Raw genomic sequence first — 14,588 nt, 5'->3', positions numbered from 1 at the left:
ATGGACATCTTGGGTGCTGCCCTTTTGAAGATTAGAATTGATACATGCCCTCCAACAGTTTGATAAAATGTCTGAAAAATAGTGAATAAAATGGTGATCTCAGTGAATAACAAAGCATTCTTGGACAAACATATTAATAGGATGCAATGATATCAAGCATTGTTAGTGTGTTCAAGCTAAGTGTGTTTCTTTGTTAAATGTGTTTCTTTGTTAAACATTCATATGGGAGCAGCCTTGGAACATATTAGTTACCCTCGCAAATGAGGCATTAACAGGTGTGCAGTATGCCTTGCCAAATAACTTCAGGCCTACCAAGACTTGATGAAATGGCGATATGCATGCTATTTATGGTAAAAAAAATTTGCGCGCTACGCACGCTATTCTTACAGACCCTCATAATATTATTTCCTGAATCCGTCATTGTGTATTGTCATGTGTAAGCTTTTCTCCACATGTCAATGCATTATTGAACTTGTATGACACGGTGACGGTTAATTGATTCTATGTAAGATGTTGTCCAATAGAGGCCCACCATATGTTCAAAATGACTACAATACCTATATCACATAAGCCACGTAAAACAATATATTACTTTATCCTAATAAAACAATATTTTACTTCATCTTAATTTTTACCGCTGAGGCATTGCATTTTTTGGGAATTAAAACAATTATTACTATGTAGAGGCAAGTTTCTTACAACATGAACTAGAAAGATTATAACTTTGGTATAGTATGAAATTTATTCATATACATATAATTGGTTTAAGTTAGGATCAAATTTTTTTTATCCCAATATGGAAATTATTCTTAAATAGTTGATTTTTAATGAGCTGTCTGATCATCAAGCAACATTACAAAATTAAAATGAGAAGACAGAACAAGAAAATCTGATTTCAAATGAAAATGTTACTAGCATTCTTGCTTGAAGTCATGATAATAATACTTAACGATTGAATGATTGAGGCTGGCATCATTCTACATGCATAATTAGTTGACGCAGACAAACCCGTGCTACTGTATGAAGATTCATGCATGTGATTGGTCTGACTTCTGTGTCTCTGAGAGAGAGAGAGAGAGAGAGAGAGAGAGAGAGAGAGAGCAATATGATCAACACACAGAAAACTTGGAATTGTTGTCAGCTTTTTCGGGCACTGACATTGGCCATGTGAGTCTGCTTGTATGTATGGGAAACATTGTACGTAGAAATACTGGCCCTAAGTTCCTTTTCCATATGCCTTTTTTCCCTTCCAATTGCATGTGACTCCCTCCGCTCTCTAACAACTAACAAGCAAAGAGATTCATCGATTTCATGGCTACACTGTTATTACAGCGTCTCGTACTAATAACATAATATATGTTTGTTTCAGTCTATATAGCGTTATCATTGATATAGGGCATCATAACTCGTGTTATCTAAGTTGCTCTCTTCCGAAAGAACATCAACCACATAAAAAGCTTGCTACTCACTCCACCCCATCCTTCCGCTCCTCCTAATTGTCTCTATATAAACCAGACGCTGAGAGTCTGGATCCAACCACTTTAACCTTCTTCTCACTTGATATCTTACAGTCGAAAGATCAGCAATGCATTGCCAACCAGCTTTCATGCTTCTTCTCTGCATTTCTCTTACACTTGCTTCTCTTTTCCCCCATGGTCTCTCTCTCTCCCCCTCTCCCTCCCTCCCTCCCTCTCTCTCTTTCTCTCTAAAATTTACTTGGGTTTTAATTAACTTGGTTAATTTTGATACATATATGTGTATATATATGTTGCAGGATGGGGAGCAAAATGCAGTATCAATGAGGAAGCTCCAACAGTGCAACAGACCCAAGTGGAGTTTGGAAGCTCTCCCAAATTCATGGTGGAAGTGAACAACAAGTGCCCAATGTGCCCAATCATCAACGTCCATTTGAAGTGTGGAAGCTTTCCTCAAGCTCTGGTGAATCCCCGGCAGCTCAAAGTGCTAGCCGTCGATGATTGTGTCATCAACGGCGGGTTGCCGTTGGCACCTCTGCAGACGTTTTCCTTCAATTACTCTCACCCAAAGTATCTCATGTATCCTAAGATTTGGTACTTTCAATGCGAGTGATTTAATGTAATTAAGTGATTAATTAGCATACACTAATTTCCTTTGCTTTTAGTACAATTTGTTAGTTCATGTGAATTGTTCTTCTTTAATCTCATCTGCATGGAGCTAGTAGGGGATTAGATTAAAAGGAAAACTAATGAAAATGGTTTGAAAACTTTGAGTTTTAACGATAAGGACAAAATAAAGGGTAAAGTGAATAGTATCAGGATTGACTTTTCAGTGTAAAAATGTGGTTTTTCGTTAAAGTGAACAGTACCGAGAGCTTTTTGTTAAAGTTCCCTAGATTAAATGGATCAAAACAGCATTTGTTGATCCAAAGAAACCAAATTGATGATAGAAGCTTTAAACTTGCTATGTAACTCAGAATTTAGGATAAAATTTGGGGGTTTTTTTTAGCCAAAATGGTCTTTGAGATTGACATAACTTCTCACTTTGGTCCATGAAATTTAAAATTGATAAAATTGGTTCTTGAGTTTGTCCAACGTAAAAAATTTAGGTCATTCCGTGAAGATTCTCCTTTAAATAAAGGTAAAATGACAAAAATGCCCTCAAAATTTGTCAAATGACCCATTGTTCATTAAATTGAGAGTATTTTTGTCATTTTGATCCTTCTTTAACCGTGGTTAATAGTGGTTTCAAAGAATAACCAAAATAATTGACAATTGACAAATTCAGGAACCAATTATATTGATTTCAAATCTTAAGAGACCAAATTCAGCAACAATTTCTGGATAAAAAGCCGAGTTTTGGGTACTCCTCCCTTCGAACCCAAGTTCGAAAAGACATGATCACAACCAAACGTAAGATGAATTTACTATAGAATATCGGCTTAAAATGTTTCATTAGCTTCAATAATGCGCATCCTTTTTCACCTGTTGCACGATCCACCCAAATTATTATGCCAAAACGTGGGCACAAATTATAGCTTGGGCCATATTTTTGTCTAGTGTTGGACTTTTATCATTGGCTTGGTTTTGGCATAACATGCCCTCATTTCCTTCTCCGGACAAACGCTGCAAATTTGTCATTGACAACTCAATTGTTTTCATCTCCCGACCAACTTTGTTTTTCCATGGTATTCTCCCTAGTCTACAAAGCTGTCACATTTCTTTCGATTAAAATGTTGTCGGGTGCGCGTCACTTACCGCACCTAACTCTGTCTTTCTCTGGCCGTTGGATGGAACAAATCAAAAGAAAAGAAAACCGAGGAATACGATTACGAAGAAAGTGCGAGAGGTAAAAAAAGGATAGCCAAAACGTAAAACTTTAGATCTTACATTAGCTCCGGTAAAGTTTTCGCAACTGTAACGCAACACACGATGATGTGAAATTTAACATGCATCTTGTATGTGCGGATGAAATTAACTATGTGGGCAATTCATCTGGGCAATACAAACAATGAAGCGATAACTGGCGCAGCCATCGAACCACTGGATCGAGTCACAGAGGACACAGAACCACTGGATCGAGCAACAGAGGACACATATAGTAACGATATTATGTACAATTATGTCAGGACCTAAGTTGAGACAGTTCAAGACTTGAAAGCATATACAATATTCTCAGAAATCTTCAGAAATTCACAACGGGCAGAAAAATACAAAACCCATAGCGAAGCTTCAAAACCATAAGTCTATCCTAGCTTGTGTTTTCACCTTTGGCGTTAATATAGACCCGCAAAATCACAACCTTTCTATACACCATGTCAAAAACAGTTTTCATAGTATTTTCTCTATTTTTTTTTTAATTTTCTTTCTTTACCTTGAAATCTGGCTGTCAGTATTTTGTTTTAGCTGTCCTCTTCACTAAACTAGACTGTGCAGCAGCATGGTTAGCAACACGAAGATTATAGCCCATCGGGTATTCAAATAGGGAGCAGAAGAGGAAGAAATATAGTGGGAACCTACTAAGTGCACTGTTCCACTCTGTTCATCCTGTACCTTAATACTCGATGAGCCTGAAATTGACCATAGAAAAGTTCAGATTAGTAAAAAGACGAGAAACTCACATTTGACAAGTGTCTAAAACTGTCTCTGGTAAGTAACCGGTAAGCCTAATTAGGATGTACTCATATTACTTGAACACAGAGACATTGAGAACAGAAAATAACATGATACTCACAGTTATACTCGGTCCATCCAATGACTTGATTCTCAAGATCATATAGGACTAGCTTGTTTGAAAGTACCAAATCTGCAAGAAACACTTTAAATGATCAAGTCCACCGGGAATTTCATGCAACTCTCTTGTGTCTTGCTCGTCTCATATATCATGTCATTTAAACTTTATAAAGCTATAGTTACCCAGTCTTTAGTTGCATTTGGAGATGATTCGCTTATACTGAAGATTAACCATAATTACTTATAATACTACACACAATAAGTGTGGGAAAGTTGGCTATATTTATGATACATGGAATCGTAGTATAGAGCTAAACCCAAATATTATTCTTTATTAAGCGAAATTTTACATCAAATAAAAAAAATGGACATACGGTCTAATTGGTACATTTGGTTCAATTGTTCCATTAGAATCCTCAATTCCTCATTGGCATCCCAACACTGAATCTATGATATCATCTTACCCTAAAGTAAATGTTACTATGAGAATCACAAGTATCAATGACTACTAGAGCAACGGTGTGAGTCAGCATGAACTGTATTACAGTCCTTAAGTTTCAAAAGAAAATTTCCATATTTTCCTCATAAGTTTTTTTTTTTTTTTTTTTTCGTTGAGTGTTTACCAACACCTTCTGATCCTTAATATTTTTATAGGCACTTTGTTTTTGTCCATCCTTCCTTTTACATTCCCCTTTCGTAATAAGTATTTGTTTCTTATCAAAAAGCAAAATAATCAAGACACCCTTATGTGACTCCTCTATTTACTAGATTTCTCGTGACTATAAATCTTTAAAAGAAGAATTGATATTACAATTACTTACAATACCTAAGAAAGTCTTGCCTTGAACTTCGGAGTATAAGCTATAACGATTCTAGACCTTTTATTTTGGAAGTTCTATATTTACTCAAGAAACTGAAAAGCCACTCCTTAACACAAACTAAGAATGAGACATTACCTCCCAAAAGAGTCAAGTTCTTCCTATCCCTTGATTGTATCCCACTGTTTTGCCAACCAATACACCAAAAGCCTTCCTGTAGAATAATAGATTATAGTGGAACAGAAATAAAAAATTATCAAAATGAGAGGGCAACAATACTTGCATTAATAGCTCAACCAATATTTATCACATTTTAAAAAACAAAAATAGTAGCAACTGAAGAAATATAGTAATTGTTGGCCTATTTTAATTTTTTAGTTGGAATCTCCCTTCGATGGACAACTTGTCCGGTTTCCTCAGCATCCCTTTCCTCTTTTCTTTTACAGGATTGCAGTTTCTTATAAATAAATTAATAACAATAAATTTGATAATTGGTACCACGGGAATAAGTATGCTAGCTGGGCCCATAAACTAAACACACAGAATACTAAAATCCAAAGCCAATTAGTTGGTAATGATATGAATGCAAAAACAAGCTAGTAATACGGGTAAACCTGAATAAGAATTAAGAACAACTTATCAATAAAGCCTGAAAAAAATTTCAGTATAATATACTTACGTAAGGGAACAAATAGTCATGTGGATAAACCTTCAACGAAAGTGAATTTTCAAAGTAAAAGGTGACCGCAGGAAACCCATCATCAACACTGCAATAAAAAGCAAAAGGTACAAATATCAGGGAAGCGTCCTGCACTATACAATTTATATATTTTGAATAAGAAACACAAACATAATGGACAAGCATTATATAAAAGCTAAAAACTGCCGGTCGCTTACCAAATTACATCTGTTCCAAATGAACAAGTTCAAGATAACGAATATATTGATTTACATCCACACAAAAACAGATTTACTTATATCCATTTTAACATTTACGGCTGTGGCATCCCTTCTAAACTTATTGCTCGTCTTATCTGATTCCAGTTAGCATTTAAGCATCTTATATAGAGATCCAATCAGCATTTTCTCTCTGGAATAATATATCACTCCAGACAAATCTTAATCTAATGACTCAAACATTCAAGATATTATAAATAATCAAAATTCAATAATATATAACTTTCTTATCTGCTATTACTCCTAAAAGAAAATTCACAATGGAATACACCATACCTTCCTGGATACTGGAAGCATGTATACTCTCCGTGAACAGTTTGAACATTCAAATCATTCTGCTGAGCGATAATCTAATAAGAAAGCATTTCATTCAATACTGATGTAAATATTCACAGATTAAAAAATAATAATAAAATCATATTTATGAATGGAAAAAATGAATGACAATCTCCAAAAGAGAAGGTTCTTGCATACCACATACCTTACTTACTAAGGGCTGATAAATCACATCCGGAAGATAAGCCAATGTCGTACCACTGTCAATTATTGTCCCTTTTCTATCTCCCGCTTCAAATACATCTGTTGGAAGACTTAGAAAAGAACGGCCAACTTGAACTGCTTTCATGTTGACGTTGTAGTGCGACCTAAATTTTTATAACAAATTGCAGCTTAATTTTCCAACAAAAGAAGAGCATTTTTTTCTGGTGACATTCTCATAGATGCAATTGAAACATATTCTACATTTGAGAAAATATAGAAGTAATAATATTTGGTACTTCTTATAAGGTCCTTGAAAGCATTTTTAGAAAAGAAAGGGCAGTGATAACATAATGTTAAAAGTCCTAATCCTAAAGATAAGAAGATATTAGACATGTTTCAAAAGAAAATATGAATAAGATATAGTACATAGATAATTTTTTCTAGCCCTTTTCAGTCTTCTTTGTTTTATTGCTTTTGAATTACTATAAAATCAGAAATTATCTTCAACAATCTAAGAGAATGGTTGAATTGAATGGCTGTTACAGTTTATAATATTTACAAGTTTGAAAACTTAATAAGAATAAATGTTTGCACTTGTTGTTTGACTTCTTGGGAAGCTTGGCTTTTAATCTGAGTCATATTATAAGTCCGATGATTCTCCTCTAGTTTTATACATACCTAACATGCAAAGAAAAAAATTAAAACATATAATACCACTAAATTAAGGGAATAAAAAGTACTAAAATAAAACACCAGTTTTATCTAGCAAGAAAACGACCACAAAATACCACTTAAATGTACATAAAACAGATGAATGAAAACATTACAATATCAAAATGCAGAATAGAATACATACTGGTTTGGTACCAAGGGAGTCATGTTAACTTTTGGTTGTACAACACGCCCGATAGCAAAGATACCACCTCCATTCTTGCCATCTAAGCAATGAGCAAACATCTTCTTCACTTTCCCAGATGAAGCTAGCTGTGAAATAATTGAGGAATTTGATTTGCCAAAACCAAGTATTCCATCAAGTGCTCCTTCCCCAGATGAGCCTAGGTCACCAGATTGTGTAGCACCACACCTATTTCACAAACGTCAATACAACCATACGAATGGTAACCATATTACACATATACATGCACGTGTATATGGGCACACAATCGAGAGAGAGAGAAAGAGAGAGAGAGAGAGAGAGAGAGAGAGAGAGAGATTGTTTTCTCCTATCAATCAACAACTGTTAGATTGTTTTCTCCTATCAATCAACAACTGTTTGTTCACTTTCTTTTCCTTTAATAAAAAGTAATTTATGACAACAAGCAAGTAGGTGGAATATCATTGTCCAGCAAGGGACAAGCAGTCCATCCAAAATTTATAAGAAGAACAAAATACTACACTGTCCTAATTACACAGTTCAATGCAAAATAACAGCTGATGGTTTACTTTGACCATTTTTGTGATGATAAAAGTATTTAGTTTTGCACACATAGAGCATAGGAGTTACAAAAACTTCAGCAGAATTAAATGGGGGAAATGAACAGAAAAGGAGAAAAGGAAAGTTCAAGCAGTTAACCTAACTTCCTCGTTAGGGGAGGAGGACTTTGTTGAGTTGGAAGAATAAAATTCTTGAAGATTTTGGAACACCATATCATTGATTTATCCACTAAGAGCTCATTTATCATCAGCCTGACCCAAAATTATGTTTTATCCCCTCCATTTTTTCCCAAACTTACAACCCTCCCACCCTTGAACTAAATTCTCCTTGTACCATAATTTAGAATCGGTCCATAGTTACAGCTGAAAATTGCATATCTTTGTCTTTTATGCACAGAACAAGTTTCCTCTCACTACTTTGACCACTAATATTCTCAACATGGCTGAATTAATATTGATTTGAGAACTTGTTTCTCCCCATACAGTTATGTGTAACTTTCCACGCATTAGTCTCAATGAAGCATTTATTCCAATCAAGTACAAAATATCATACCAAGTAGGAAGAAATTACCCAAAAATGATGCTCCCATTGGCAGACGTAGTTTCAAGATCACCGGATACTCGATCATAAAACACAATATCCTTGACAAAGTAACCGGCAGTGGAGCTGCCATCCCCATATATTTGCAGGTAAGGGCATGTCATATTAGCCGTACATCCAGACAGCGGACCGTCATTTACCTCCAAGCAGAAATCTTGATTACAAGGAACCAATTTACCAGTGGAAGACTGCTTAACATCGTATAGAGTAAGATCAATCTGCCATTGCCCAAAAACCGAAATAAGCTAAACACAACCAATTCATGGGGCAAAACAATAACGAAAACCCGAAAAGAAAACGATGTAAAGAATCAGATGGAGAGGTCTCAATCTCATACCCCAAGTGTGCTTCTCTTTGGGCAATCTCTGCATTGGATACAGTTGACCCACATAAGATCACTGCCTGTATCAACTTGTACATAGTAGTCCTTGATAGGTGTTCCAATTCCAATTTTGGCATAGTATAAACTACAAATTCCAAAACAAACAAAAGATATTAACAATTACCCAACTCAAAACAACACATAACATATATATATATATATATATATATATATATACACACACACACACATATATGAAGGATTGGGGAGAGAAGAAATGGGTACCCGACGGCATCAGGGCGGCCAGAGCCGCCCAAGGGGAGGTCAACGCCGGCGAGAAATCGAAGAGTCCGCTGGATATCGTGAGCTTTAAGGGCGCTCAAGGAAGGCTCGCGGCCGGCGTACTTGTACTTGACGCTGAGAAAGGCGTTGTTGAGAGCGAAGGCGATCGTGATTTTGGTTGAAATCAGGAGCAGGAATAGCAGGGAGAAGCTGGCGCACGAGCTTCTCAGAGTGGCCGCCGCCGTCATGATCGACACCGTCGTTGAAGCCATGGGTTGTTGGGTAGCAATGGCATGGAGGAGGAGACCCGGAGAGGCCAGAAGCGAGAAGGAAGGAAGGAAGGAAGGAGGAATTTGTATCGTCTTTTTGGTTTCGTCGTTGGCTGAGAGGCAAGTTGGTGAGAGGCGCATTACTGTGGTGGGACCCACACCCACTCGCGTACTGCAAAAGTCGCGAAACGAACTAATAACTGCCTCCCCTTTTGTTCATTTCTTTCTTTTCCCTTGTTTGGCATTTGAAAATCCAAATTTGATCATTTCCCATGATCCTTTTTTGTAATTTACCTTTTGCTTGCAACTAAATTATTAGGAACTTTCATTTGCGCTAAGTTTATTTTAATAAAAAATTATCAAATAATTTTATTTAATAAAATAAATAAATATTAAGGATTTTTTTTAATAAAAATAACAAAAGAACTTAAATTCTAATAAAAATGACATAATTTTAATAAATAAATAAAAAAACCTGACGCGCAAGACTCGTGCGTTCATCATAGACACTGAACAGTACTACATTATTTACTGATCCAGTTTCATAAATAATGTCTATTTTTTTTTCAACTTTAAAAAATATTGTCTAATTCTTGATCATGTTCATAAATAGTGCCTAGTTATTGGGTCTAGTTTCATAAATAACATATAGTAATTGATGCAGTTTCATAAATAGTTTTCACCTATTGGTTTAGTTTTGGAAATAGTGCCTAATTTTTGTTTTTGTTTCATAAATAGTGTATACTTATTAGTCCAATTTCATATATAGTGTTTACTTATTGGTCTAGTTTCATGAACAATGTCTACTTATTGGTCAAGTTTTATAAATAGTGTTTAATTCTTGGTTTAGTTTCATAAGGTTTGAAACTTAGACACTTTTTGGTCCTGTAAAAGCACCCATTGCGCTGAAAACGAAAAGCCCAGAAGTGACCCTATAGGTCAAAACCTTTAGAAGATTATGTTTTCAGTAATTATATTTAAAAAGTTTTCAATTACCAAATTAAAATTTCCTCATTTTTTTTACATACCTACAATAATAAATGTAATTCTCCATCCAATTTCTTGAGCTTGGGTGTCATTTTGGATAAATTTTTCCTTGTGCCCGTAACACAAATGGTATACCACATGTTATTATGTAAGTGATGAAAAATTTTATTTTTATGTTATTATTTTTTTAACACAAAAATCTCACAACCTGTATAGAAACACGTGGTGTATCATTCTGTATTCCAAGCACATTGAAAAGCTTTCATCATCTTGACTACTATTGGAAAACAACACCACAAAATTAAAATTGGGGAATGTAATTCAATTTGAAGTCTTTTTTTTTATTCTAAGCAAAAAATAAATAAAGAGAAAAAATAAATCTATTTATGTAGCTGACAATGGGAGAAAAAAGTAGAGTGTGGAAAGAGGGGAGTTGGGAGAGGAGACACGCCCAGCGCAAGTTGGGGTTTTAATATATATATATATATTTTTTCTTATTATTAAATAAAGTTATTAAATGATTTTTGATTAAAAAATAAATAAGGATTTGAAGTTTTTTTATTAGTTTTTCTAAATTACTATTCACTCTTCTCGAGGAATTTACATGGAACAAGTATTCAATGGTGATAGGATTCGATGTCAAACACGCGATATCAACTGCCATGGAAATTTCATTATATATCGGCGAAATATAAAAAAATCAATGAATTTTGATGATATTTACTGATTCACTACATAAATTTTGTCGGAATTCATTGCAAATTTTGAACTTTTGAATTATTTTTGAATTTTTCTCAATTTTCGACTTAATCTGAATGAGTTGATATACTCACTCCATTGTAAGTTTTATAATTTATGTCGAACACAATTGATATTAATATATCTGTAAATATTTTCATAAATTTGTATATTGATATTTCTATCTCTATTCGATATTTTAAACACAAAGTACGTGACAAATGTAAGATAAGTTTGAAATATCGCGACATTTGATTTTAGTTGCAAGTAAGTTTTCTTCAATTATGTAAAATTTAAACCCAAAAATGTTCCACAATGACTATTCAAATGACAATTAATGTTTGCCTTTTTTTTCGTTGGCGGGTTGATATCTATACAACGTATTTTGAAACCGCAAGCTTTTTATTTGACTTTTATTTCGAAGACCATACAATATGCGTCCAAGTCTTAAGGTCTAAGAGAAGAAGACTTGGTATGTCACATCTCGTCTATGTGGCATATCTGCTTCAGGACTCCTCATTTTAGTGGTGTGGTTTATGGAGTGGCCGTATAGGGGCTTTAAATTATTTGTGTTTAGTGTTAATTACCTCTAGATCAAGAAATTGATCACTGGAGCAAGTGACCCTTTATCACAATTGTGGAAAGACGTTGAGCTTTTACATGATGGCGTGAGTTCAAACTTCATCGATGACTAACCTAACATCTAATTTAACAAAATTTATCATTTGACAAAAAAAAAAAATTGATCACTGAAGTATATGTACCCATCTGACACCCTTGTAATTGGTTGTTTATGGTAATGAAGCTCTATCGCTTTTATCAAAAAATAAAAAGACTTGGTTTGCAGGATTGAAACTGATTTCATGAATATTAAGAATTATGAGATCAAATCTATATCTTTAACTGAAATGGGGTGTGCTATCCACACATCCCATTTTACTTCTCACACACTCCTTGATAATTTGTCCGTTGATCTTCTTCAATTTATCCGATCCGACGGCCGAAAATTAAAAATGTGTGTGAGAAGTAAAATATGATGTATGGATATCACATCCCAATTGAAATATATCTTTTAGTTATGGACAAGAGCAAGGCTTGGCTCTTCAAAATTGAGGGGTGCTTTCAATTGACTCAGTGGCCGATTTAGACTTGTACTTGGAGGAAAAAGTCTTTCCCAAGGCTCAAGATTTTGATATATTGTCATGGTGGAGGACAAATAAGATTAAATACGTTTTTTTATATAACCTGAGACATTTTGGCTATTCTTATATCAAAATGTAAAGTCAAATACGAGGTACACGTTATGTAAAATTTCATGTAAACATTATGGGTAAATTACATAGTAGCCCCTCAGGTTTGAGGTCTATTACAACCTCATACAACAACTTTAAAAAATTTCACTTTCATACATCCAATATCATTTAATTTCAAAATAACACCTCCGTTAGATTTTTCATCCATTAGTCTGTTAAATGCTGACGTGGCTGCCACATTTGTGCTGATGTGGCTACCACGTGGCAAAAAAAATAATTTTTTAATTTTTTTAAAAAAAAAACCTAAATCTTCTAAATATTAAAATTAATAAAAAAAATTTAAAAAAAAAAACTGAAACCTTCCCTCATCTTCCTCTCTTCTCCCCGCAACCCCACATCCCACCCCCACCCCCTCACCTCTCTGCAACCCACATGAAAACCCACACCCCACCTTCACCCCCTCACATCCCCGCAACCCAGATCCCCTTCTTTGTACGACCTACCTGAAAACCCACACGACCTACTACTTCCCCCGCCCCCCCCCCCCCGCGACGACCCACATCAGATCGAGGTCCCCATCCAAACAACAACCCCGACCCTAACCCTAAACTCAAATCGAGGTCCAAACCCTCCATACCCACATCGCAATTCGACTCAATAACCCCAAAACTACGATCCTCGTCGTCAATATCTTCATAAACCAAAAGAGATTGAGGATGAGGGATTAGGTCGGAATGGGCTCAACGTTTTGGTCGTTTCCGTGGTGGTGAATTTGGGTCATGCGCTGCATCGCGGCCTGTACCACAGAGCTCTCTCTCTGATCCCTCTGCTCCTCATGGAGGTCCTTCGTCACCACCCGATCTCGCCATCGATCGAGATTTCTCATCGTCGCCCTGCTGCTCCTGCTCGTTGTCGTCTTCGACGACGAAGATGATGCGGGTGAGGATGACGTCCTTGCAGTTCGGGGGGATATGGGTTTCGCGCCGGAAGGGTGGTAATGGGATCTGGGTTGGGTTTCGCGCCGGGGGGGGGGCGTGGTAATGGGATCTGGGTTGGGGGGTGGTCGTATGGGGTATGGGTTTCGCGGGGATATGGGATCTGGGTTGTTCTCTGGTTTTTTTTTTTTTCCTTCAAAGGTGCAGGTATGGGGTGGGGGAAGATGGGAGCAGGGAAGAAGAAGGCTGAGGGGGGTTCACGAGGTTGGGGTTTTGTTCAGCTTCTGGGTTTTTATTTATTTATTTATTTTTATTTTTTGAAATTTAGAAGATTTAGGTTTTTTTAAAAAAATTTAAAAAATTATTATTTTTGCCACGTGGCACACATTTGGCAGCCACATCAGCACAAATGTGGCAGCCACGTCAGCATTTAACATATTAATGGACGGAAAATCTAACGGATGTATTATTTTGAAATAAAATGGTACATGATGTATGAAAGTGAAATGTTTTAAAGACGTTGTATGGGATTGTAATAGACCTCAAACCTGAGGGGCTACTATGTAATTTACCCAAACATTATATATACTAGCATATGTGCACACACAAAGTGTGTGAGAATTTTTTATTTTTATTTTTTGTTTTTGAAATAGAAGGAGAGAGGAAGAGAGTGGTAGAGAATGTGGGAGTGAGATTTATTTATTTATTTTTAATTAGAGATATGTTATGATTACATGTAGATGAGGCTTTGAAAAAAAGCAAAATTTAGTTGTGTGAAATTACATTTTTGCCCATATTTCTTATTCATGTTCTGTTTTAATTAAAGGGTTAAACTGGTAATTTCATAGAGTTTTGGTTGACAATGAGTGTTTTATTAATTAATAGAGATATATACTCCATAACTTACGGTCTTAGCCTAATTATAACTTTTATTGTGGAATCAAGTTCAAACTCTACTACTAATTTTAACTTTTATTTATGTATGTCCATAACTTACCGTCTTAGCCTAATTTTAACTTTTATTGTGGAATCAAGTTCAAACTCTACTATTCGTGTTGAAGATTTCTCGTTTGGTGACGATACTGATGTGAATGTGGTAAAGATAACTCTTAATTTTTGTTTTTTATTTTTTGGCTGTCGTTGATTGATTGGGATACTAATTCAATTTGTCCATTTCTTTTGTAGGTCTCTTGTGGTGATAATGGGTCGTAAGATTTTGTGATTAAACATGCCAAAGCATTAGAGTGTTCGAAGGTTTAGTTTTGGGTATGTGTTGGAGGCTAGGCTAATTTTTGGAGCTTTAA

General features: G+C 35.4%; 2 protein-coding genes across 2 annotated transcripts; one reads left to right on the top strand and one right to left on the bottom strand.

Moving 5' to 3' along the window:
* The first annotated feature begins 1,260 nt into the window (after positions 1 to 1,260).
* Positions 1,261 to 2,139, top strand: LOC126619783 (uncharacterized protein At1g05835). The gene is made up of 2 exons (XM_050288195.1): positions 1,261 to 1,655; positions 1,775 to 2,139. Exons 1-2 carry the CDS (start codon positions 1,586 to 1,588, stop codon positions 2,086 to 2,088), a joined length of 384 nt encoding a protein of 127 aa, XP_050144152.1. The 5' UTR covers positions 1,261 to 1,585; the 3' UTR covers positions 2,089 to 2,139.
* A 1,433-nt stretch (positions 2,140 to 3,572) lies between these two features.
* On the bottom strand, positions 3,573 to 9,550 carry LOC126619782 (aspartic proteinase 36-like). The gene is made up of 10 exons (XM_050288194.1): positions 9,106 to 9,550; positions 8,836 to 8,965; positions 8,469 to 8,716; positions 7,320 to 7,547; positions 6,465 to 6,627; positions 6,260 to 6,333; positions 5,706 to 5,793; positions 5,165 to 5,240; positions 4,210 to 4,281; positions 3,573 to 4,045 (listed from the first exon to the last, which is right to left on the bottom strand). The coding sequence occupies exons 1-10, from the start codon at positions 9,510 to 9,512 to the stop codon at positions 3,894 to 3,896; spliced, it is 1,638 nt and encodes a 545-aa protein (XP_050144151.1). The 5' UTR covers positions 9,513 to 9,550; the 3' UTR covers positions 3,573 to 3,893.
* Positions 9,551 to 14,588: the final 5,038 nt, after the last annotated feature.

This window comes from Malus sylvestris, chromosome 4 (genome assembly GCF_916048215.2).
Source record: "Malus sylvestris chromosome 4, drMalSylv7.2, whole genome shotgun sequence".
Lineage (NCBI taxonomy): Eukaryota > Viridiplantae > Streptophyta > Magnoliopsida > Rosales > Rosaceae > Malus > Malus sylvestris.
The sequence above is the reverse complement of the archived record's forward strand: the minus strand, read 5'-3'. Positions and strand labels throughout refer to the sequence as shown.

Coding starts and splice junctions, on each gene's coding strand:
- LOC126619783 (XM_050288195.1), top strand. CDS start 1,586: ATGCATTGCCAACCAGCTTTCATGCTTCTTCTCTGCATTTCTCTTACA. Junction 1,656..1,774: donor TGCTTCTCTTTTCCCCCATG/GTCTCTCTCTCT, acceptor TATATGTTGCAG/GATGGGGAGCAAAATGCAGT.
- LOC126619782 (XM_050288194.1), bottom strand. CDS start 9,512: ATGCGCCTCTCACCAACTTGCCTCTCAGCCAACGACGAAACCAAAAAG. Junction 8,717..8,835: donor CAAAGAGAAGCACACTTGGG/GTATGAGATTGA, acceptor GGGCAATGGCAG/ATTGATCTTACTCTATACGA. Junction 6,628..7,319: donor ACTCCCTTGGTACCAAACCA/GTATGTATTCTA, acceptor ATAAAAATTTAG/GTCGCACTACAACGTCAACA.